The 25,556-nt window shown below is 38.1% G+C and overlaps 1 protein-coding gene across 1 annotated transcript; it reads right to left on the reverse strand.

Annotated features, from left to right (window-relative positions):
- Positions 1-8,719: 8,719 nt before the first annotated feature.
- On the reverse strand, positions 8,720-9,320 carry LOC135710310 (general odorant-binding protein 56d-like). Its single transcript, XM_065232831.1, has 2 exons — positions 9,162-9,320; positions 8,720-9,101 (listed from the first exon to the last, which is right to left on the reverse strand). The coding sequence occupies exons 1-2, from the start codon at positions 9,210-9,212 to the stop codon at positions 8,754-8,756; spliced, it is 399 nt and encodes a 132-aa protein (XP_065088903.1). The 5' UTR covers positions 9,213-9,320; the 3' UTR covers positions 8,720-8,753.
- Positions 9,321-25,556: the final 16,236 nt, after the last annotated feature.

The raw sequence follows: 25,556 nt of genomic DNA on the forward strand, positions 1-25,556 counted from the left end.
TAAAGTTAAGTTAAAGTTAAGTTAAAGTTAAGTTAAAGTTAAGTTAAAGTTAAGTTAAAGTTAAGTTAAAGTTAAGTTAAAGTTAAGTTAAAGTTAAGTTAAAGTTAAGTTAAAGTTAAGTTTAAGTTAAGTTGAAGTTATGTTAAAGTTAAGATAAAATAAAGTTAAAGTTCAATTAAATATCATTTTATATTCTGTTTATACTCACGAGTGCGTGTGTGTGCGTGTGTATGCGTGCGTTTTTGTGTTTGAGTACCTATTATAAATCACTACAATCAGCATTAGTTTACCAAAAACGATCCCTGCTGCTGCAAACCTTTCCCCACATCCAACATCCCAGTGATTTCTCGTGGAAGCACAGAGGATTTCTCGGTTTCCTTCACAGCGAGTATCATGTCAACACATTCCTTCCCATTCCCTATTGGACCTGCATTCGGACATGGCCGGCGCTGGTATGGCTAAATATATGATCTTCAGTTTTTACACATTGAGGATGAATGTTAGTCCCAAATATTATCTGTTGGTTCTCTGTGTAATTGCAGCTGATCTGGTAATAACAGAGTAGCAACCGTGGACGGTCAATAATGCTAATGCTAATGCTAAAAATATTAGCAACAGGGAGTTTAGAGCTTCACTCTCCCATCCAAATCGCTTCAATTGAGTGCTCTGATGGTCTGTCCCTAGTAGCACGCTTGTCACAAATCAATTGTAGAAACTTATATACGACTTATTTCAGTCATAAACAAGTTGCTGTAACTTACTGTGATGAAAGTGAGCTACTCGGGGTGATCATCTCGAATTTTTGATACATAGTAATAGGGTTTTGAATTTAATTTTATATACGTACCGTTGAAGTTGAAAAAGAGTCACAAATTATTTAGATATTGTAAGAAATCAAACACGGGTTTTGATTACGAATTCGTTCTACGAATTTCAAATCCGTCTTAACGCATTGAAAGGCCATTAGTTTTTCTAGGTTTACCTTCGTTCTACAGACAGAAAAAAATGGATTTGATAGGCACGCTTCTTTTGCACTACAATGAGCTTAAATATTCATACAACGCACTCGTATAGGGTTTTTGTTGTAGCTTATGAGCTTACGCATCGAAACAAACGTATTATTGATTTGTGTATCATGAAATCATGGATATTATTGATGATTTCTGCTCAATAGAATGGAAATGGGCGATTACGAAAAAGTAGCGCTCTACCCTATGTAAAATAATAATCAGATTATCAGGAGCGTAACGACTACAAAAACATGCGAGTTAATTGAAATCTGCCGAAAATAAATGAGGACTAAGTTGATTCTTCTAGAACATAGAAGCGTAGATGTATAAGTGAAGGATATGAAAAAGGAGAGTCAAAGGTGTTGACATGCAGAATTTGAAGTCGTCGAAATTGAATGCGCATGTTTAAATATCTTTGATCCAGTTACCTTTCATATACACATGCATTTCATCTAGTTATGATTATTTTCAATAATACTTACATTTCTATGAAGATGGTGCTACCTATTTTACATCTTATGTGATACCATCACATCACAGAAACCAACCTTGAATCGTAGACCAGGTCCATTAACAATACATTCATCTGAAAACCCAACTAACCATATCGTATCTCAGAGACATTGTCTCACTCTGGACCTACTTTTAAAGTTATTTTATGATTATACGGTTATTTGGATACTCACATAAATGTTGTGCAAGTACCACAAGTTCAACAACTCACAACTATGGGCAGCTAAATATTTATCCCATTTATTCTTTGAATCATCGAACACCAACATGATTATCATCTAGGAAACACCAAATTATATTTAGAGATAAAGCTCAAAAATACAGTTCAAACTGATAGTACTATATAATTACCAAGCGAATCCCCTGGACCCTGCACTATAATGTGGGCCATCAGAATGGTTCATCGGTTGCAAAGTGAAGTACTTCTTAAACTGAAGCGATACATTTCTCAATGTTTCAACTTTATCCTAAACTTAATATTATCACTCATATGCCCGTCCACACCGAAACCCACCCTCCACACAAAATCAAATAAAGAGGTTTCCGTATGGCAAACACGCCCGGACATAAACGAGAATATGGGTATTCATCTTCACTATCGCAACTACAGGTAATCATCGGAAGTACTTGCATTTTACTCAGGCACTTTTGAGCAAACTGCAATCACCCTCTCATACTCGAAATGTACCACGATCAACCTGGCACAACGATATCCTATACGCTCTCTGATCAAAGCGCAGAGTTTAACTATGCTTAATCCACATAAGTTGTCGTTGTCCAAGACAGTGGAGTTTCGAACGCCTTTGGATACGGTTGTGTTTTAAGTTTGTTCTCTGTTTTGTGCGTGCATTCGCTTTCATAGTTTTCGGCTACATTTGCCGGATTAGCGCTGGCACTCTGCCTCCCGGACGATTATACGTGTGTGAGTGGTGGTTTTCTCCCTTTCCGAGAAGTTTTAGAATCGAGAAAGAAAACATGATTCATCATGTTTGCAAGCAACAGAAGATTTGACGCTATCTGCGTTATTTGATTTTTTCTCCCGGTCCAGAAATTTGTGGCATCGCGAGTGATAATTTTAATTTTAGTTTATTTACGCGGTGATGATGTTGGATCACTCGCAACTATTTTTGAAAAAAAAAATAAGTGTTTTCGAACAAAAGTGTACCAAAAGTGCTTCTGAACGAGTTTCGAAGTTGGGAGTGGTGAAATTCGTGCATTTCCGGTTGATTTTGGAAATCCGTATCACAAAATTGCCCACCGATTCCTTTTTTTGCCGTTCGACGACGACGGGTGTGTTTTCGCGAGAGTGACGTTTATTTAATCCGTTTCTCTGCAGGAGTGTTTTTTTTTTTGTAACAAGAGTAAGTGTGCATGCGATTTGCATTGAGTGTCGGAGATTGTAAGTAATCTGAAGGATGCTTCGCTGGATACGCCCAAGACTGCACGGGCAGTAGCTGGTGGCCGTGACCGGTTCCTGGGGAAAGCACTAGATGCGACCCTCCTCCCAGATGACCATGGCAATACAGGCAATACAACAAAGGTAATTGCTATTAGATATTTTGAAAACAGTGACAGATAGCGGACATGAAGAAGCAGTGGAGGTGCCGGGCAAAGGTGTTTTCCTAGACAAATGGTAAGTTACAAATTCGCTGTTGTCGTTGTCGTAGGCGCCGTCGTGTCGTAGGCGCCGTCGTGTCGTAGTCGCTGTCGCAATCGCCGTCGTGTCGTAGTCGCTGTCGCAATCGCCGTCGTAGTCGTAGGTAAAGGGTGATACGGTCAAAATTTGGTCAAGGGAAAACGCGTGTAAATCGGTAAAATCGTTTATTTAAAAAATCAAATTAAATTTCTTTTTCAAGTTCAATTAGTATAAAATTCAGGAAAAATATTCAGTTAGGCTTCCGCTTTTCCAAATCCGAATTGCCGGGCCTTACGCTTGACCCCTGCCATCAGATTTTGTACAGCCACCTTGTCCACCTTCTTCGCCGCAGAAAGCCAGTTTGCCTTGAACTGCTGCTCGCCCTTAGCAGTTTTTTTGGTCTTCTTTAGGTTCCGCTTGACAATAGCCCAGTATTTCTCAATTGGGCGGAGCTCTGGCGTGTTGGGAGGGTTCTTGTCCTTGGGAACCACCTGCACGTTGTTGGCGGCGTACCACTCCATGGCCTTTTTACCGTAATGGCAAGATGCCAAATCCGGCCAAAACAGTACGGAACAACCGTGTTTCTTCAGGAAAGGCAGCAGACCTTTATTCAAACACTCTTTCACGTAAATTTCTTGGTTGACAGTCCCGGAAGCTATGAAAATGCTGCTTTTCAAGCCACAGGTACAGATGGCTTGCCAAACCAGATATTTCTTTGCGAACTTTGACAGTTTCATGTGCTTGAAAACATCTGCTACCTTTCCCCTTCCTTTTGCCGTATAAAGCTCCTGTCCCGGAAGTTGCTTGTAGTCGGCTTTGACGTAGGTTTCGTCGTCCATTACCACGCAGTCAATCTTCGTCAGCATCGTCGTGTACAGCCTCCGGGATCGCGCTTTGGCCGTCGTATTTTGTTTATCATCGCGATTTGGAGTCACTACCTTCTTGTAAGTCGATAGTCCGGCTCGTTTTTTGGCTCGATGCACGGTTGTAGACGATACACCCAGCTTATTTGCGGCATCTCGGAGAGAGAGGTTAGGGTTTCGCTTGAAACTACCGGCAACTCTCTTTGTCGTCTCAGCGGCTTCCGGTTTTCGATTTCCCCCCGATCCAGACTTCCTGGCTGTCGACAAACGTTCCCCAAACACTTTAATTACATTTGTAACGGTTGATTTGGCAACTTTTAGCGATTTTGCCAACTTTGCGTGCGAGTAGCTCGGATTTTCGCGATGCGCGAGCAAAATTTTGATACGCTGCTCTTCTTGCTTGGACGGCATTTTGACAACTGAAGAGTGAATTCCAAAATCAAAATAGGAGCAACATTCTACACACACACACCTTCAAAATGAGGGGTGTTCAGGTTTTTTAAATGCAAAATTGAAAGAAATACGTCAAGTTGATATTGACCAAATTTTGACCGTATCACCCTTTAGTACCGTTAGTATATTTAAAATTAACCACCAACCGCTTAAAATATGAATTATCGCGTATTTCTTTTGTTCATTACATGCCAAGTGAAATTCGAGAACGTAATTTCATTTGAATAGCTTGTTTAACCAGGTCTTAAACCATCGTCACGTCGGTCATAGCTTGTAATGATTGCCTGAACCATGCGTAAAGAGAATATCGAAACATTTAACGTCGCGTGAAAGTGGATCTTAATGAAGGCCTCTTTCGTTGCTTTTAGTTTAAGGATTTTAAAGATCGTCGGTTGCAATGGCTTAATTACTGAGCAGAAAAATGCGGTCCCAGGTCCTTTCATATTAAAAATGTTTGTTAAGATTGCTTGTTTATCGTGTATTTTGTAAAACTTTTCGTTGTCGTCGGTGCCGGGTTTGAATAGTTATAAAAACTTGAGTAACCCTATAATGTGATATGAGGGGTTCGGTGGCCTTAGAGCAACCGGTTTTGCTTACTGAGCAGAACATCATGAGTCAAATCTCAAGCTCATCCACATTCAAGAATCGTCAATCGTTTTATTTGTTAACATTAGTACGTGGTAATAACAGCAACTCGATGATAAAAAAGGAGCTCGTCTGCCTAGTAGCAAACGTTTTTGCTTACTGAGCAGAAGACCGTGGGTTCAATCCCAAGCTCCTTCGCGTTATATGATTGTTAGGACATCAATTCAGCTTATCGTTTACCAAACGAACCCTGCTGCAAACCCAATATACCCATTACCCAATTTCCCAGTGATTCCTCGTGGAAGTGCAGAGGTGTTCTCGGCTTCCATCAAAGCGAGTGTCACGTCAACACATTCTTACCCCTTCCTTTCTTGACCTGTGTTCGGGCGCGGCTGGCGCTGGTATTGCTTAGTTTGAGATCACCAGTTTTTACACATTGAGGATGATTGCTAGTCCCAAGCATCGTCTTTTGGTTCTCTGTGTAATTACAGCTGGTCTGGCAATAACAGAGTAGCAACCGTGGGCGGTCAATCATGCTCATGCTCATGCATGCTCATGCTCAGAAGTTGTCGTTGTCCTAGAGGATGCACTCCAATCTCGAAATTCTCATGTAATTTGTATGGCCACAAAACTAAACAAATGCAGTAAAAGCAGCGTAATGTCAGTTCATGGACTGTTTTCATGATAATTTTGTCCTTTTTGGCAAGTAATATTACTCCATATTTTTGACACGTTTGAGGTGCATCCACTTTGATGTGATAACAAAATTATTATTTATTATAATTGGAGGACGATCTTTCTAAAATATTATGCAAATTTATTACAATGTAATATTTTCTATCAAAAAAGAGGTTGAAAGCTATAGATTGACGTTTAACAATTGTGTGTACATTGTATATTTAGTTTTTAATTGATAAATTGGCTTTGTACGTCCACTACTGGCTCACCCACCCTAATCGCTGTAAGTTTTCAACGATCTCATTAAAATAAACGATGGACCACTCGTTCATAATCGGTCACGGGGACAAAAGCATCAAGCGCATCATGGAGGAGACGGCAACGTACATCCACTTTCCGGACTTAAAACGATTGAATCCGACGGAGAAGAGCAACCAGGTGTCGGTGTATAGTAGCATGGAAGGTGCCAAACTGCTGATTCTAGCCCCGGGAAAAGCCTCACCGGACAATGGAACCTCCTTCGTTGAACAGGTGGAAAAGGAATTCATTTTTTTTCTACTCGGCTCAAGTTGTACTCTTGGCTGGGGCTGGTCATGAGTTTGGAGAAGGAAGCCGCCTGCTGGCTGATGGAATTTCTGTGCGCAAATTTTGCGTATCAAATTCCCGTCCAAATAGCGCTAGAAATATTAACCGGGACCTAATGATCCATCGCCACTAACCGTTCCTCCTTACTTTACGAAGAGTATTTACTTGTACACTTGTTTTTCTTCCACTGCACCTAGATAGAAACGGGCAAGTCTGGCAGCCACCATATCTGAAAATAAATAATTAAAAACTATTATTATTACAATCATGGTAAACACATTTTGTAGCTGAACATATCGACTAACATTTGAAAATGGCTTAAAATTTTGATTTTTCATAATTAATATTTTGTAATTCGCATTAACTTAAGAACGTCTGAACTAAGGAAAAAAGTTCATGTTAACAAATTCAACAGCAACAACTAAAAAATGTGAAATTTCATTATATTTTAAAAATCAATAAAAACTTAAAAATACAGAAGTTACCTGCTTAGTATTTTGAGAAAATCAACAATTTATGTTTTTAACTATGAATTTACAAAGTTTTTTTTTCTTTCAATGTATTATTTTCTCAAAGAACATTTAATTACCTACAGTTTCTTTTTAGTTATCATTTTGATCAAATGAATAATTTACACATAATAGTTTTTTGATGAGAAAATGAAACAGAACGGGTCGAAATTTTGATTTTAGGAAAAGTAAGCATTAAAGTAGTTTCTGGTAGCATTAAAACGTCAATTTGTTTACGTTTATTACATACGACCAATTCAAAACGCACTCCAAACTTATCCTCTTTGCGTTCAGACTCGTTTCCCTCTGATTTGTTTTTACACTGCTCACATCCATTCCATCTCCTGATCCATTCCAATTTCTTTTTTCTATCCCTGCTCTATTTTCGTCAAGACGAAACACTCAAAAAAAATCCCATCAATTATGTTTTCCCCGAAAATCCCAAGTAATGATTAGAGTGAAAAAATGCATCCAAATGAGTGTTAGGACACCGTGAAGGATTAATTGGTATTGCTGAATTTGGCGGAGTCCGCAACACCAGAGCTATTATTTGATCTAGGAAACCAAGTTTAAAATTAATAAATTAATTGAAAAACAGGTTATGATTCCTTTTGGGCATATGCACATTTAGAACGTTTGCAATGCGATTCTGTTACGCATTTTATGAACGTCTTGTTTTATACAATTTTAAGCAACCAATTTTATAACGCTTATGTATCGAAGATGTATCAGTCACATGGAGTGAGTAGATTGAACATTAAGGTGGGCCAAATTTATATGGTGGACCAGAACTCCCGGCTCCTCACAGCGCTTCCGAATCGTATTGGGATCCCCAGCAGCTATGCCAAATTTGAGTGAGTTTGGTTACGATCTGGATTTGCGGAAGAGCTTCAAAGTTTGTATGGGAAACGCTATTGATTTGCTTGACAAAATTAAAAAAAGTTGCTCAATTTTCACCAAACCTGGGACTGAAAAAAGATATACAGAACACGTTCGTTGAAGACCGCAAATCGATTTGACTTCTGTGCAATTTTTTTTCCTGTCACCCTGGTGCTCATCGCATTCATACAAGCTTATGTGCACCTCAGTAGATATACACCGAACACATGGCCATCATTAAAAACTAGCAACTTTTTGTACCGAGGTCGAATTTAATTGCGGTATTCAATGAAGTTGTTCTGCATAGTTTTATTATTCTAAGTTCCAGGTTTGGCAAAAACTGAGTGATTTTTGGATTAATGACCAGCGATTGAACAGCTTCGGACATTTTCTCCTACAAATTATAAAACTTTCACGCAAATCCAGACCGTAACTAAATTCAATCAAATTTGGCACATTTGTTGGGGATCTCAATACAAATCGTAAGAGCTATTATAATACATGAATATCTAACTAGCGCACCCGGCAAACGACGTACTACCTAATTGTTCGGCATAAACCCGTCGGAGTGCAAGACGAACAAAAACAAAAAAGAATCTTTAAAATCTGGCAATCCATTCCCGAGTTATAGCGTGACAAACGAACACCATTTAATTTTTATTTATAGAAAAGAAACTATATTGTGATATATGGCATGGGACTTCATGGTTATCACTCGCCACAGTTAAAATACTTTCGTGGAGGGATCTCTTAAAAACAATTATTTACTGTTTGTCTAATTACTTGACTCCGTGCTTTAAAATATAGGCTAACTTAAGCGTCCTGTCCCTGCACCAAGATAAAAATTATATGGCGCCAAAAAATTAAATGTCATGCAATTAGAATTAGAAACATCTTCAAAGACTCATCAGAAAAAAAACACCAACAGAGATTTCCTGACAGAGGTTGAATGGTAGTGCAGAACATAATGAACGTGTTAGAAGAAAAGAACAAACATTATTTCCATCGTTAAATCACATCACATTTTATTGCAGTATCACATTCAGAACAACGAAGATTTCCCATTGTAATAGCACTCGAAAGCACGGAAGGCGGTGTCACATGGATCATCCATCTTGTTGCTGCATTTCTTAACCAAAGCTTCGACCTTGCTCTTCTCGCGGTCCAACGATAGTCGTTCAATGGCATAGTCATCAACCAGATTTCCATCGGCATCCATGAAGCCGGCTCGTTCCAAGAAGCATTGCACAAAACATTTCGAGTCCCGATTGACGTCAGCAAAATCACCACTGCGCAGCTTGCTCACAGTCTCGCTGGACACTCCATTCGATTTCTCCAGGCACTCGACGGCAAAACTGTCGGCTTTCTTGAGTTGTTCCTCGGTTAGAGCCTGGAATTTGATGCGTTGATTAATTGCTATCTCTATGCATCAATAAGAAAGGATACTCACATTGACTCCCACCAGGACGGCGACTAGAATTACACAGACGAATGATTTCATTTCTGCTCCGGATTGATGCTGCTAGTAGACTGGTTGTCTAGTCCCATCCCGTCCACATTTTATATCGTTCTGGACCATTTAATGACTCTGCATAAATCTGAAATCTCCAGCATACGTTACGGTGGATGGCAAATTAACACAGCACATACACACAGATAAACCTTGAAGTCGAAAACCACATTAAACTCTAACATCATAACTCATTTGTACCGAGAGTGAAACAAAAATGGAAACAGAGAATTGAAGGAGATAGAAAGAAGTCCAACACCCGGTTTCTAATTTACAATCCTACGGGACAAGTAGGATTTATCTTATAATCTTCATCATTCACAAAAACAAGTTTTAAAGTCCTCTTGTATACTTCTGAAGGTTGACGTAGGATGAGATAAAAGGTAAGATACCTAATCTTTTATGTACCATTTTTTATCCAGCACAATGATAATTTAATTTAATTCCATCTTGCTGAAAAATCAAACTATAAATCGACGGAACAACGTAAAACAAAGTCATTTGGATCAGTGGATGGTACTGGATCTCTGAAATCCAGCATTTTTTCCATAAATGTTACATTTGATATGCGGTTGTTCCAACCCCCCCCCCCCCCCCCTTCTACCACTCCCGCCTCCACCCATGTAGATAATAGTCGATGCATTATGTTCGAAGATGCTGGAGAATTTTTCACAAAAACAAAAGTTTTAACAAAAAATAAAACAAAATTTAAACAAAAATTTAAAATAACCAAATCAACCTTATGGATCAACTTGACTGTTTTCTATGGTTTACCAAGATAAACAAAATAAAAAGAGACCATCAAAGGGATGGTTACCTTTACCGTTATTATTCATTTGAAATGTAGTCGATCGAGTCGAACATTTTGTAAGCTATTTCCATATTCGTAAACAGGATTGATTAATCGATTGTTTTCTTTTATGTAATGCATATCTCCATGATTTCGATGACATACAGTTTGCGATTGACTGATGCATGATGTCAATGATTTATTATGACATACAAATTATTTTGAAAGTGTGAAATGCATGTTAAATTTGAGTTCGACTGAATTTTACATGAATTGTTTTAGGACTGAGCTAGTAATTTTACACGCTCACTTTAAATTACACGACTATTGCTGTATTGCAAACTTATTCATGTTCAAGAAGAATTATTTTAATACCAGTTATCAACTTCCTACATTTCCACCACATCACCACTGTATCAAAACGATTTGTCAGTGGGAAAAGGATTTTTATTTGCTTTCTCTCTTGAATTTAAGACTTTAAAATAAAATCCCACACAGAAAAAAATCTAAATTTTAACTGTTGCGTTCAATTTCTGTTCGTTTAATTTTAAGTTAAAATTGGCATAAACAAGGAAATTGTTAACAGATATCAAGTAAAAATTTGCACCAGATCTAGCGTTAATGACGTGTCCCAGCTAAAAATGTGATGCTTATCAAAACTTCAATGATTTTAATTTGGCCTTTGTTTGAATAATTGAGAAGCTAAATAGTTCGCGCAAAGGCTACGTGCCGCAAGCCGATATGTGCAAGGACTTGGACGGTAACCTTCTCACGAACGAGTGTGAGGTGATTGAGAGGTGGAAGCAGTACTATGACGAGCACCTTAACGGTGAAGCAGCAGAAAACGAAGGTGGCACGGCAACAGACCTTGGAGCACGCGCAGAAGACGACAGGCTACCGGCCCCTGATTTTCAAGAAGTTGAGGAGGAGATCCGTCGGCTGAAGAACAACAAAGCAACTGGTGTAGATTAGGGTGCTTCATTCTGAAAAAAGTGATGAATTTCTGATGGGCCACCCTCCAGTTCGATTCATAGCCCCAAAATATGAACCTGTGCAAAAATTGGTAAAGATTGATGAAGGTTTAGAGGTCGCGCCAATGATTTGAAATTTGTATTGTATTACTATGGAAGAATTTAAAAAATCGCTTATATCGCTATAACTTTGCTTCTACTTGTCCAAATGTCGAAAAAATTTAGTATGTTATTGCTATGGCAATAAACAAAAAGCCTACAGTTGCTACGCTCAGTTTTGCAGCGTATCAAGAATTATAAAAATGTGAAAAAATGGCAAAATAGGGTAAATTGACAGATGAATATGTACAAGGCAACAACGCCAATTTCATCGCAACAACAACAGGCTTGTTGATCATTGTCATGACAACCACATATTTTTTTTTTTCAACGTTTGGACAACTACAACCAAAGTTAGAGCAATGTAAACGAAAATCAATAATTTCCCATACTAATTCACCAAAATCTCCATACAAAATCCAAATCATTGGCGCGACCTCTAAACCTTCATCAATCTTTACCATTTTTTGCACAGGTTCATATTTTGGGGCTATGAATCGAACTGGAGGGTGGCCTATCAAAAATTCATCACTTTTTTCAAAATGAAACACCCTAGTGTAGATCAACTACCAAGTGAGCTATTAAAATACGGTGGTGAAGCACTGGCTAGAGCGCTGCACTGGGTAATTGCCCAGATTTGAGAGGAGGAGATATTACCGGAGGAGTGGATGGAAGCTGTCGTATGCCAAATCTACAAAAAGGGCGACAAGTTGGATTGCTGCAACTACCGCGCGATCACACTTCTGAGCGCCACCTACAAGGTACTCTCCCAAATTCTATGCCTCCGCCTGTCACCATTTGCAAGAGAGTTCGTGGGGCAATACCAGGCGGGATTCATGGGTGCCCGCGCTACCACGGACCAAATTTTCGCGATTCTGCAGGTTCTGCAGAAATGCCGCGAATACAACGTGCCCACACATCATTTGTTCATCGATTTCAAATCCGCATACGACACAATCGATCGAGATCAGCTATGGCAGATTATGCACGAGTACGGATTTCCGGATAAACTGACGCGATTGGTCAAGGCGACGATGGATCAAGTGATGTGCGTTGTTCGAGTATCGGGGACACTCTCGAGTCCCTTTGAATCTCGAAGGGGGTTACGGCAAGGTGATGGACTTTCGTGTCTGCTGTTCAACATCGCGTTAGAAGGTGTGATCAGAAGAGCTGGGATAGACACGAGTGGCACGATATTCAGGAAGTCCATCCAGCTCCTTGGCTTCGCCGATGACATTGACATTATGGCACGGAACTTTTAGATGATGGCGGAAACGTACATCAGACTGAAGGCTGAAGCTAGACGGATTGAACTTGCCATCAACGCATCAAATACAAAATACATGAAAGGAAGAGGTTCTAGGGAAGACAATGTTAGCCTCCCACCCCGAGTTCAGATTGACGGTGACGAAATCGAGGTGGTCGATGAGTTCGTGTATTTGGGCTCACTGGTGACCGCCGAAAATGATACCAGCAAAGAAATTCACAGACGCATCATGGCAAGGAATCTTGCCTGTTTTGGACTCCGGAGGACGCTCCGGTCGAATAAAATTCGCCACCGCATGAAGTTGACTGTCTACAAGACGCTGATTAGACCGGTGGTCCTCTACGGCCACGAGACCTGGACTATGCTCGTGGAGGACCAACGCGCCCTTGGTGTTTTCGAACGGAAGGTGTTGCGTACCATCTACGGTGGAGTGCAGATGGATGACGGAACGTGGAGGAGGCGAATGAACCACGAATTGCACCAGCTGCTGGGAGAACCTGGGCTAGGCACGTCGTAAGAATGCCACACGACGACCCATTGAAAATTGTTCTAGATAGCGACCCAACAGGAACAAGAAGAAGAGGCGCGCAGCGGACAAGGTGGATCGACCAAGTAGAAGGTGACCTACGGACCCTTCGCAGACTACGAGGCTGGCGAACTGTGACCATGGATCGAGTAGAGTGGAGACGACTTCTTCGGACAGCAGAGGACAACAAGGCCTTAGCCTGATTGGTAAGGTAAGTTGAATAATTGTTGTACATTAACCACGTTAACTTTTTTTCAGCTTTTAAACTTCTGAATCTGGTGATTTTAATCAGCCGAAAGCTAAACAGTAACATAAATCATAAGTATTTTAAAACATTTATTAACAGTCTTGTCAAACCCTTCTTCAACCTTCTAGTTTTATTTCAAAAAACAATAATTGGAAGACCGCTTCAAATCTTATATTATTTTTATGAGACTGCTTCACCATGTTGCTGAATAAGTGGATTTACATAGGGGAAACAGACAAAATTTTCAATAGCCATTAGTACCGTCCCAATGAGGCGTTCATCTGGATACAACTGATAAATATCAGAGTTTTAGCGATGGGCCCAATCAAACGTACCTTTAGTCAAGCAACGAACTTTTCAGTCTCGGAGCACTTAATATTACATGACATGTTTGTTTGCGTCTCATATTTTATGTCTTAGATGGATTCCGTTACATGTAAAATTAGTTATTTATTAGTGTGTACCTGCTGAACCACACAAGCATATGTGTGGTAAAAGGTAAAATCATTATCTTGACGCACGTCAAATTTAAGCTGAATAAAAGTAACCGGAAGAGTACTATGCAGCAATGCAGAATTGTTAACAATAAATGGTGCTCAATCAAACGTACTTTTGAACTTTTCAGTCTCGGAGCATTTTATTTTACATGACATGTTTGTTTACGTCTCATCCATTATGTCACAGATGGATTCCGTCACGTGTAAGATTAGGTATTTCTTAGTGTGTATAGTTGAATTTTACATGATTTTTTCAAACGGTTTAGAGATTCTGGGTGGGAATCCGACTTTTCTTCATTTGTTATCATTTCGGTATCCTTAACTAAATTCTCCTCACTCTTGACACTTGATTACATGATTCCATTCCGATGAAACTACATATTTTATTGCGCATCACAGTTAATAGGATGCTTGTAATTTTACGTTTAACTGCATGAAGCAAAAAGACAGCATGATATCGATGTAACGGAACTGTCACTTTTGACTTCCATCGCTGTATTTACATTATCTTGTAAACTTACATGTTGATTTTTTTCCTAATTGAAATTTACATGCTTCGGTTGTGTAAAATTCAACCCTCACGTAATTTTGACACATAAGGCAAATGGTTCTAATGTTGGCCTATGGATCTAAGATTGGGTCCATCGCTAAAAATCTGCTATTTATCAATTTTATCTAGATGAACGCGTCATTGGGACGGTACTAATGAATATTTTGGTCGCTATTGAAAATTTAGTCGATTGCTGAATTTATGTATGGGCCCAAATTAGGGACACTTATGCCGACGTTACATACATTTCCGCTACGTTACAATTTTAAGATTCGGAATATCATTATCTTTTCGGATGATTTTTAGTGAAATATACAGTGTGTGATTTTTTTTTTATTTATTCATAGCAACACTTTTGCAATTTTGTAACAGGTGTCTTGGAATAGGCCTATCAAATAAACCCTCCGGTTTCCTATACGGTCATCATGGTCAAGTTCTGGAAGCGTAGATCCGTTTCAAATCTCTTGATGATCTTGCATGCCGACCAGTTGAACGATAACTTCCGGCAGCTCAACAGATTTCCGGTAGCGGTGGACTTCACGAAACGTTTCTTTTCTCGGGCAATTGCGGTGAGACTTTTTCACTTTCACATGTGATTCTCATCTGTCATCATACTTGGGGGGAATTTTTTTCTGATATATTTCGAGTGGTGTTGGCCATTTTAAGAAATTCATACCTGAAAAATCGAAGTAATCGTAGTTTGTGAATCACATCAACCTTTATGTTTCGACCGGTTTACCAGAAGATTTTAAGATTCCGTAACCATACTGCTGAATTTCACTGTTTCTCAATGGGAACTCTTATTTTTACACCGAAAATAGTTTTCATGTAGCTTACATTGAAATCGCAAATGATTTTCATCCATAAACAAAATTAATAGAATTCATCTGAATTTCACATAACATTTATGCGATCACGTTAATTTTATATGATTTTTCATATGAATTTCATCGGCCTCATAATATTCACGTGATTTTGTAGTGAGATTTTTAGCTATGTGATCACATGAAAGCTATGTGAAATTCACATGGTTTTCATCCATTAGATATGTGATAAATTTTTTAAGTGTACTTTATGGGTGCAGCTCCTATCATGGTGGCAACAAATCAAAACGACAAATCCCAACTAACAATTTATACAGCCCCATGCTGTATTCAAACGTTATACGATATGAGGCAACCTTTACTCAACCTCTATACATGCAAATCTGGCGAACTTAGTCAGCTATTTATGGTTGACGATTGTTGAAAAAGTTTAAAATAGCAGCAGTATGATGGATTTGACGGGTTCTATTTTATGGCTACAACTGTAACGCTTTTCGTTTCCTATATTTTCACGTATCTTTACCACAATGATAAAGGGCGAGATCAGGCCAATACAACTTAGGGTATTAGTGGTTTCTTATAAAAAGGGAATACACATTTGTACAAACACTCGATCACGTAAATATTTTGGTTGAAGATGCAAACAAATAATTGCTCTGCAGCTCACCGGTGCAAATTACCACGCCAACCAAATATTTTTTGAAAATTTCGACGGATTTATAAACCATTTTTATTCGTGCAGCGTTATAAAATTCTTGAGCTGGAAACTGCTTAAAATTAAAATCTATCTTGAAAACTGAATGAAAAATTCTAAAACCTAAAATGACCTAAAACGCACCATCGGAAATCAGCGTTGTCATTTGTTAAAAGTGCACGCTAAATAGAAATGCAAATTTGAGTTGACTACTTTTTGTATGTACGCTCCCCACTTTATATTCATACAATATCCACGCCATTCTTCATTTCAGGCCTATCACTGTGGTTACTTATAGTTACTGTATGAGTAAACAGGTCCATAAACCTTTATTGACGTGTAACTACGTTTTTGTGGACTATGCTCAACCTGGTCTATACAAGGTGCGGAATTTAGGCCTCAATGTATTGGTGCACTTCGTTTTTCACTCGGCTTTCATTCCGCCTCACACGATTCGTTTCTTTCGTTCACTCAATCACCCTTGTAGTGACGTCATAACGTTTGTTTCGATTGGCGCTTGCATAGGAAATTTACCATGGATTATAAAATGTATGTATGTTACCAAAATTTAAGCATGGTCTGCCACTAAATGTTGAGATAATTGATTGATTATTGAATTATCACACTGTATACCATGAAGAAGCAGGCTGTTTGTGAGTTTTTGCCTGTTTTCAAGTAAGGAGTTATCATAAAAAAAAAAACAAATTGCCTGCTGATATTTCCCGGCGACTTCACAAAACAATACAATCAAGCAAAATCACCATGCAAAAATAGCTAGGATTTGTTTAACGTCTTATTTCGCAAATTTGCTTTCGAGTGTTATGACGTCGTCACCATCGTCTCCCGCAAAGTTTATTTTTTATTTTTTCCCTCTACCAACACATAAGTCAGGACTAGATCTCCATACATACAGGTTGAACTATACTCAATGAGATATACAGGTGAAGCACAAGAGGGTATTTGTTGGTATTAGTAGCAAAGAAGAGGTAAACAATCTGTGATCTTGACATTTTTACCTAAGGGATGATTACTTATGGGGGTTAGTTTTTAAGACTGCACATTGTTGTCGAAATACGTATCTGTCATAAATACATTAATTATTTAAGTGGAATTAAATGAAAGATATCCTTTTTTGCTGTTTTATTAAAAGCATTCCACTAACAAACCAATTTTATTACTTCATTAACGAAACATAACATAACATGATAACGAAAAACTCCTAAAAAATTAACATGAAAGAAGTGGAGTTTGACGTCACGGAAGGCATACTTCACAAACGCTATAACATATTTTGCACTACACGAATACCATTATACGATCATTTCCCCACATGTATATATCTGATTGGACTATACTGGAGTGCGAATAAAAAATAAAGTGTGGCGAAATAGTGTTAGGTTTTAAACGGTTGTAACTTTGTCGTTTATAGATGAGACTAAAATCCAAATTCACAAATTGATAGAAAATAACTTTAGAAATCTGCTTTACAATTTGCCATAAGAAAACATTTGAAAAATGCACAAATGATAATTTAATCACTGTTATAATCAAGTACCAACTTGGTTGCACATCATTCTGCTTGAACCTGAAAAGCTTAAAAACAGTGATGCTGTCGTTCCCAGAGGTGGCAACAGTACATTTTTTGCAAAACCATCGTCCAGAGCAAAACAAAACAGCCAGCACACGGGCGGTCGTATATTTCTACATTACAAGCAAACGGCGGAGATAGAGAATAGTAGAAATGTCGTAGCCCACTATTTTTCAAACAGTTTATTGAAATTACATTTTAGCTGCAAGCTTGCGTGTGACAGTATATTATTAACTTCCTTATTTACGCATAATTTTAACATCTAAACTTATGAGTGGTTAGTATTCGTTCTTGTTTTATAGTTCCATGCAATAAACATCAATTAATGCTATAATTAGCCAGAGATCAGCAAAATTTTACATGACATAAATTTATGTCGCACGCGCCGCTGGTCTTGTCTGCTTCATTGTGCGCAAATGTTCTGTCGTCTGCAGAAAATAGTTTAGAAATGTCATGACATTTTTCCGCTTGCCAGTTTGTGTTTGTGCGTCTTCTCTATGGTCATTGCGCAAAGTATCAAATGTTAAGGAAAAAACGTTAAACTCCAGTATTCGTGCCACCACTGGTCGTGCCTCTGCTCATTTCCACTTTGGACGGCGTGGCTAGCAACAAGTCAGCGGTAAAAGATGATCTTTTTACCTCTGCCGTCGTACAGCAACATTTCTATGCATCGGACACGGATCACCTTGACAACCAACGATGGGGTGCAAGGAGACTCACCTTTTCAACGAGCTGTTTTTGCATTAAGATATCCTTTATGGGGTGTTTACATCTGTGTGAATTTGCTCGCGCTAGTGTACTAGCACTGTGCAAAAAAGTAGGCAGCATAATGTAAATAGGGCATCAGCGTCTACCAGCATGAGATTTCAGTATTAGTTAGCTAGTACAGTGCCGCTAGCAAATCCACACAGATGTAAACACCACATTAAGGCGAAGCATACCGCTCCGAAAAAAAATTGAGTTTTGATTTTTCTAAAAGATACCAAAAATCTAAAAAAAAACCCATATTCTCTAATTTAAAAAAAAAAATCACTTGCAAAAATATTTTTTGTAATTTATCATGGCATAAAGTTGGACTCAAAAAACCACAAAACATCAACTTTTCGGTTTTCTGAGAGTCCAATAATTTTTCAAGATGATATAGAAAAACTATTTTAACATGAAATTTGCTCAAAAATCTAAGGAAAAAACTGATTTCTTGAATTTTTGAAAAAAATTTCCAATGTTTTTAGAAAAATAAAAACGTGCCAGAAATATTTTTTTTTTATTTTCGGGGCGGTAATCTTCCCCTTAAGCTGATTCTCGCATCGGACAACGTAGTTGATATTGAACAATCGGTCCTTCTCAGAACCAGAAAATTTAACAGAAAGAGCTATATTCCTGGGATAAATCAGTGGTATTGACCGATTTTCAGTGAGTCTACAATATTATTACCCTCAAATATAACGAAACCCAAACATTTTATTTCTACAAACCCCCATAGCGACAACCTAGAAAGATGTGAACTATGATGTTTACTTTTTTTTTCCTGGTAATTATTTTTAAACAAACTACAATTAAGTAAAACAAAAGAGTACTTCCGTTATTTGTGGACTATACTGGGGTGCAAATCAAAAAATGGTCTGACGAATATTGTCAATTTTAGTTACACAGAATGAAATCCAATTTTAATTTCGCAATTTTATTCAGATTGAACGTAAGATTTGTTTGGTATAAAGATGATAGTTGTTTATCAATGACTAAATATTAAAAATTGATCAAAGTTTTTAGCCATAATCAATCAATCACGTGCTCGCTTGCTATGACTATCGAGAGAACAAAGACGAGTCAGCAGCAAATATGGTAATGTTAATTTATTCTCTATAATCGCAATATCAGTGCAAGTAAATCCTTCAAGAATTTCTTAGAGTGTGAAAATCAAGGAAGTTCTAAAATCTTCAAGGTAGTTCCGAGCACTTGAAGCACGTCCAGAGCTGTAGGGATATTTTAAAATCCTTTATTTTAGGATCCGATAGCTTCATGGTAGTTCCATAGATTTCAGGTAAACTTTAGTGAAAGTTTAAAGAGGTCTAGTGAAGATCATAGCGTTTCAGGGCCGTTTCATTAAACACAGAAATGCTACAGAAGCTTTACAAAAGTTGTCAAAACAACAATTGAGTTGAAACATCTGCTATGTAAAGCAACGTGAAAACTTCAGAGCAGTGCTATGAATATTAAGAAATTGAGGGAACTTCAGAAAAGTTCCGCGAGATTGAGGTCATAGATTTCAGAGCAATTCCAGGAACATCATCAGAAGAGTAATGAGAACTTTGAGGAAGTTCCAAGAGCTTCAGGAGATATAAGAGGTTGATCCAGGGTGGATCTTTCTAGAAAAATATGATTTTTAAGAAAGATTCAAGAAAGGAATTGAAATATTGATTAATGCGGGGAAATTTGATGAACACACTGCGGGATTATCAGGCACTTCAGGGAAGCTTCAAGAACTTTAAGGTTGTTCCATCAGCATTAGGAAAAACTTCAGAAACTTTTAAGATGTTCTAAGTACTCCAGGGAAGTCCAGAAAACTTCAGAGAAGTCCACATAACTTTAGGAAAATTTCGAGAACCTTTAAGAAGTTCTGGTAATTTCAGGAAAGTCTCAACAACTTCACACATGTTTTTGAAGTTTTACGCATCATATGCCTGGATATTTTCAGGTTAGTTAAATGATGTTTGGTACAGTTTCATTTATTTCAGGGCAGTACCATAAACTTTCAGAAAATTATGCGAACTTTAGGGTAGCTTCGAGACTATCAAGGAAGATCATAGAACCTCAGGGTAGTTTTATTAATGTCAAGACAAAAGTTCTGAGAAACTCAGCGAATTCCTGAAAACGTCAGTAATGTTCCGAGATTTTCAGAAAAATACAGATAATTTCAGATAAAAAATAAAAGATAAAGAAAATTATATTTGAAGCAGTTTCATTATTTTCTGGAATGTTCCAAGTATTTCATAGAGATCAACGTTAGAAAAGTTCCAACCACTTCTTGATCATTTAGAGAACTCAAGGATGTTTAGAAATTGTATGGTAAGTTGAATGAAAGTTTCTTTAACTTGAGGAAAATTGTTGGAACTTCAGAAATTCAAGGTAGTTTAAGAAAGTTCAAGAAAATTGCGGGATATTTTGAAAATTCAGGGAAGTATAGAGAAGTTCATTGAAGTTCATAGATTTTTAAGGCAGTTCCAATAACTCCAGAGAAGCACCAGAAACATAAAAAAAAGTTTACACTTTCGTGGATGTTTAAGGGTAAGCTTAAAAAATAAATAAAGTATGATCATTTAAACAATAACATAATCAGTGTGTACTTAATCATGTTTGAATAATTTTTGACCGTTCCACCCTTTATATGAAGATAACGGTGATAGTAATTGAAGAAATTGCTGAAAGAACTGTCAAAACCTCATAGATTTACACGCTGCATTAGCGTTCGTGAGATTATGCTTGAAGAACAAAATTGTATCAGACATTGGAATGAAACACACTTAAGCCTGAGCCTGATTTAATTGGGTTCAACTCACTTGAACTGTTAAAAATTGTTTTCAAGTATAAATACAGATTGCTTGATCGGAGGCGAGTTGAATCAACCCACACGAACCGTGTATACTGGTATTTAGTTTTGAACTCCCCTTTTTACTTCCCATTCACCTTTCATACGTCTGCTTATTCGAGTGTGTATGTTTAAAATTCATGTGAAATTACTATGCAAAGATGCCAGATTAACGGAATTATTCGAATTAACTATAAATACAGATCCGTAAATGAATTCTATGGAACATGTGACTTAAAGTAGAATTACACGTATTTCTTTATGGAATTATACTAATGTACCCCCTTCATACCCCAAACAGCACCTTAGCGAAGTCCCACCACCCACTTAACACTTTCAAAAGTTAAGACATCAACGAAATTTAACTCATAAAAATCTGACATAACTGTTGGTGCGACTCATCGTATTATAACATAAGCTTAATATGGCCCGCAATGTTTGATAAGTTGAGCCTGGCCTATAGGGGAGACCGGACACACTTTATACCTGGAACACTTGATCCACTCTTGGTTTCTTGAGATGCTAAGCAGATTTTTTTCAGAAAAGTGTCCACAAAGCTTCGTCTTTGTTCTAGAGATACCTGAGCCCCCAGAATTTACACACTATTCAAATAAATACCATAAAAAGGGGAAAAAATGTCTCCTATTTTTCAAACTTCGTGTACTAGCTTATTTATGAAAACAGTACTTTAATAATGCATATATACGGAGTCCCAGAAAGTATAAGCACTCTTTGAACTCACTGCCATTTTAACCCCGATAAAGTTTATCAGCTGTTCATCGCTCTGTATTGTTGTTTACTTAATGCTCAATAAGTATCAGTAAGGAAGTTGGCGAAAATGGAGGATGTAAGTATCGGAAGATCGGTGAAGAAGTTACCTTCGACCACACATCGAATTCTATAAACCGGGACCGGTGGACCAAAAAGTGGACCTGAAGATCACCAAGCTTTCGTCAATAAGAAAGAAAAGTCTTTGTTCTAGATTTTTGCCTAGAAACTGAGAACATCAAAGAGTTACGTTCAACGTGCCAAGTAGCAGCATTATTGTTGCTTGCTATTTTCATAATTCACACAAGCACAACATCAGCAGCTCTTATTATGAGAAAAACTAAAATACATACATGCGTGACGGTCTTCGGCGACAGAATCGTATGACAGAGCCTGTCATATGACATTTTTAGTTTGGTACTGTAATTTGATAGGTTGTTTTGCAAGTGTCGGGAGCAAAGTCAGTCGATTATCACAGAAAATGTGTCGAGCCGGTAACCGCTTACAAGACTGGTGCCAAGGCTAGAAACGGACTGAAAACGTTCAAGAAGCAGAAGAAGCCGAAACGGAGTCAGAAACAAGCCGCATCCAATACTACACAGTTCGTAATGGTCAGGAAGTTGACGAACTGATAAGTCAATTCTTACCGAAAAATTTGGTGAAAAGGCCATGGTTTGGCAAGCGATTTGTGAGTGTGGCAAGTTGTACAAGCCATTTGTGACGATGGCGACGATGAACACTGAAGTTTACATTTGAATCGGCGTCTGCGGCCCATGATCCATCAACAATACTATTTTGGTCCGATTTGGTGTCAATGCACTACTCAAAAGACACGGTAGCTTGGTACAAAGCAAACAAAAAGAGATGAATCCTCTGAATTGTCCAGAGGCCCGGTCAATCGAAACTTTTTGGGCCTTTTCCAAGGGATGCCTACGGAAACACTTTAAGGCATAGTTGAAGATGCTAATTTCAAATAACAGACTGTAGTGGTAATTTTTATACGATAGATGGAGTAGATGAAAGCATAGAGTTGATAGTTCCGTTAGAGTACGGCAGTGTGAAGATTGTATATAGATATTAGAATAGCGAACTAGGACAACTTTTTAGGAAGGTACAAATCGGTTTTTTCATCTCTCTTTACCAAACTCCCCCTTTGGAGAGGGATGGTGAGGGGTGTCCCCCCCCCCGCCACCACTGGCAAAAAGAGATGAAAACCGACCCGTTCAAGTACCAACTGTGTGTTTGAAACACCCCTCACCATCCCTCTCCAAAGGGGGAGTTTGGTAAAGAGAGATGAAAAAACCGATTTGTACCTTCCTAAAAAGTTGTCCTAGTTCGCTATTCTAATATCTATATACAATCTTCACACTGCCGTACTCTAACGGAACTATCAACTCTATGCTTTCATCTACTCCATCTATCGTATAAAAATTACCACTACAGTCTGTTATTTGAAATTAGCATCTTCAACTATGTAAATCGTTGACTTCACGTAGAAGTAATACTAAAAACATATAGTCAAAGTACATAACTCTGGATGGGAGCATACCATCAATTACTGTCAATGGTCGAAAGGTACAGTAGCAACACCTACCCCACCCGTGTCCCCTCGAGATCGTCAAGTCGACGATGACAGGAGCACATATCGTGGTAGGGGTAAACAATAGTTGCAATTTCCAAACCTACGACTGGATGCCTTCCTTCAAATAATAACTGAAGTGCGGTAAAAAATCGGTAGAACTGTTTCAAACACACAGTTGGTACTTGAGCGGGTCGGTTTTCATCTCTTTTTGCCAGTGGTGGCGGGGGGGACACCCCTCACCATCCCTCTCCAAAGGGGGAGTTTGGTAAAGAGAGATGAAAAAACCGATTTGTACCTTCCTAAAAAGTTGTCCTAGTTCGCTATTCTAATATCTATATACAATCTTCACACTGCCGTACTCTAACGGAACTATCAACTCTATGCTTTCATCTACTCCATCTATCGTATAAAAATTACCACTACAGTCTGTTATTTGAAATTAGCATCTTCAACTATGTAAATCGTTGACTTCACGTAGAAGTAATACTAAAAACATATAGTCAAAGTACTTTAAGGCAGCAAATTCAATCGAAGAAATTGGATGCTAGGAGCGAAGCTGCAGATAGCCTACGACAAAATGGAAATGCTATTGGTCAATAACTGCAAAGCGAGGCAGCAGTAACAGTACTTTCAGACTTATGGTCTTGCAAGTCATTGCGTGCAACAAGAGTGATGAGGAAGGAGACCAAAGGAATACGGAAAATTGTGATACCGGAGTCGATGACCAAGTAGCAGCAGTAATAGGTCACGGTGGAGAACGGTAGATGAGCTCTTAGGTAAATAACGAATCGTTCAACCGGGGTGAACAGAAATCATGGTGAGGTAAACTACCACCTGACGCAATTCCTATCTGGTTATCAGGCAATACCTAGATCGTTTCTGACACGCAACGTCAGCCCTCTGTCTGGAGTGTGTAAATGAGGAGGAAGCAACGGAGCACGTGATCTTGGACTGTTTTAAATTTGAAGCAATACGAGGGGATATGCCTGCCCCTAACGCGGCCTGCCCTAGTACTATATATCATCATAACATCTAATGATTTCATTATTCCGCAAAAAATTTCATAGCGAAATGATTACATTACTCACCCGAGCAGGAACGAATATCTCGCTACCTTAAATTGGTATTGATGAGCCTGACATAAGAGGTAAAATACCAAAAAATAATACCTTAAAAATGTTCCCACAATACCATTCCAATACCAAATTATGATAATGCAATACCAAAACAATACCACACAGGTATGCTTTTGGTAGCCAAATATAAATTATTGTTATTTGCAAAGTATTTTTCATGTAAATTTTTGGTATTATTCTTTGGTATTTTACCTCTTATGTCATACTGATCAATACCAAATTTTGGCATCAGGTCAGAATTAGGTATTCATTAGTTATTTTCTCCTGCTTGGGCGATTTGTCAGCCCCGTTTTGGAGATCTTTTCTAATATTCTACGAAACCCATGCGCTTTTTCAGTGGAATGTTTGGAATTCAGTAGAGTATCCATCTTGAAGATGAATGAGAAAGATCCAAAATAACGGTTATATGAAATTATTGAAAGATACAAATCGGATGCGCTAACAATTGGTATACACTCAATTCTTTTAACGTGATTTTTTTGGCTTCTAATCAAGGTGGTGTGATTTAAAATTTCAACTATATTAAGTGTTCTTTGAATCAAATAATCACAATAAAATCGAAGAAAAATATGGTGGTATTAAAAATTTCGAACGCACATTAGGGAAAATTAGAAAAAATCGTAGATCACGTAAAAACAGAATTGAGTGTATATGCAACATTGTTTTCAAGTGTTCTTGGAGCACATCCACACTTGTAAGCTTTTTTGCGCAAAAAATTCCAACCTGTAAAATATTCAAGACTGTACTGGGCACCGAACCTGTCACCTCCAACCTCCAACGGCCCTCTTGATACTCATAATACTAACAGCTAGTGCTAAATTAAAACACATCCAATCGAGTCTAAATTTATGACAGGAGATGATTTGGAATCGATGTTGCCGCTAGTAGATAATTTGAACCACCCTAAGTATAATTGAATGCGTAAAATGAGTCATATTTCTCACTTGTTTTTTTTTTATCATCTAACTTGATTTATCTCAATGCAGCTAGTTTGTTTTTGCCATATTGCAAAGAAAGTGTCTTTATGACGTTTTTATGATAATCCTAAACAAACGTCGGCTCTTTTGCTCGTTGATACATATATACAAAATCTCGTTAGGTATCATGACGAGCTACAACGACTTGAGTCTCTTCCAAATTTCACTCATATCTAATACATTGAGTATGCACTGCATCGTGGGAATCGATTAATATCCGAGAACAATAAGTC

Source organism: Ochlerotatus camptorhynchus, unplaced genomic scaffold (genome assembly GCF_037179485.1).
Source record: "Ochlerotatus camptorhynchus isolate MF236.1 unplaced genomic scaffold, CSIRO-AGI_Acam_v1.1 ptg000378l, whole genome shotgun sequence".
Classification (NCBI taxonomy): Eukaryota; Metazoa; Arthropoda; class Insecta; order Diptera; family Culicidae; genus Ochlerotatus; species Ochlerotatus camptorhynchus.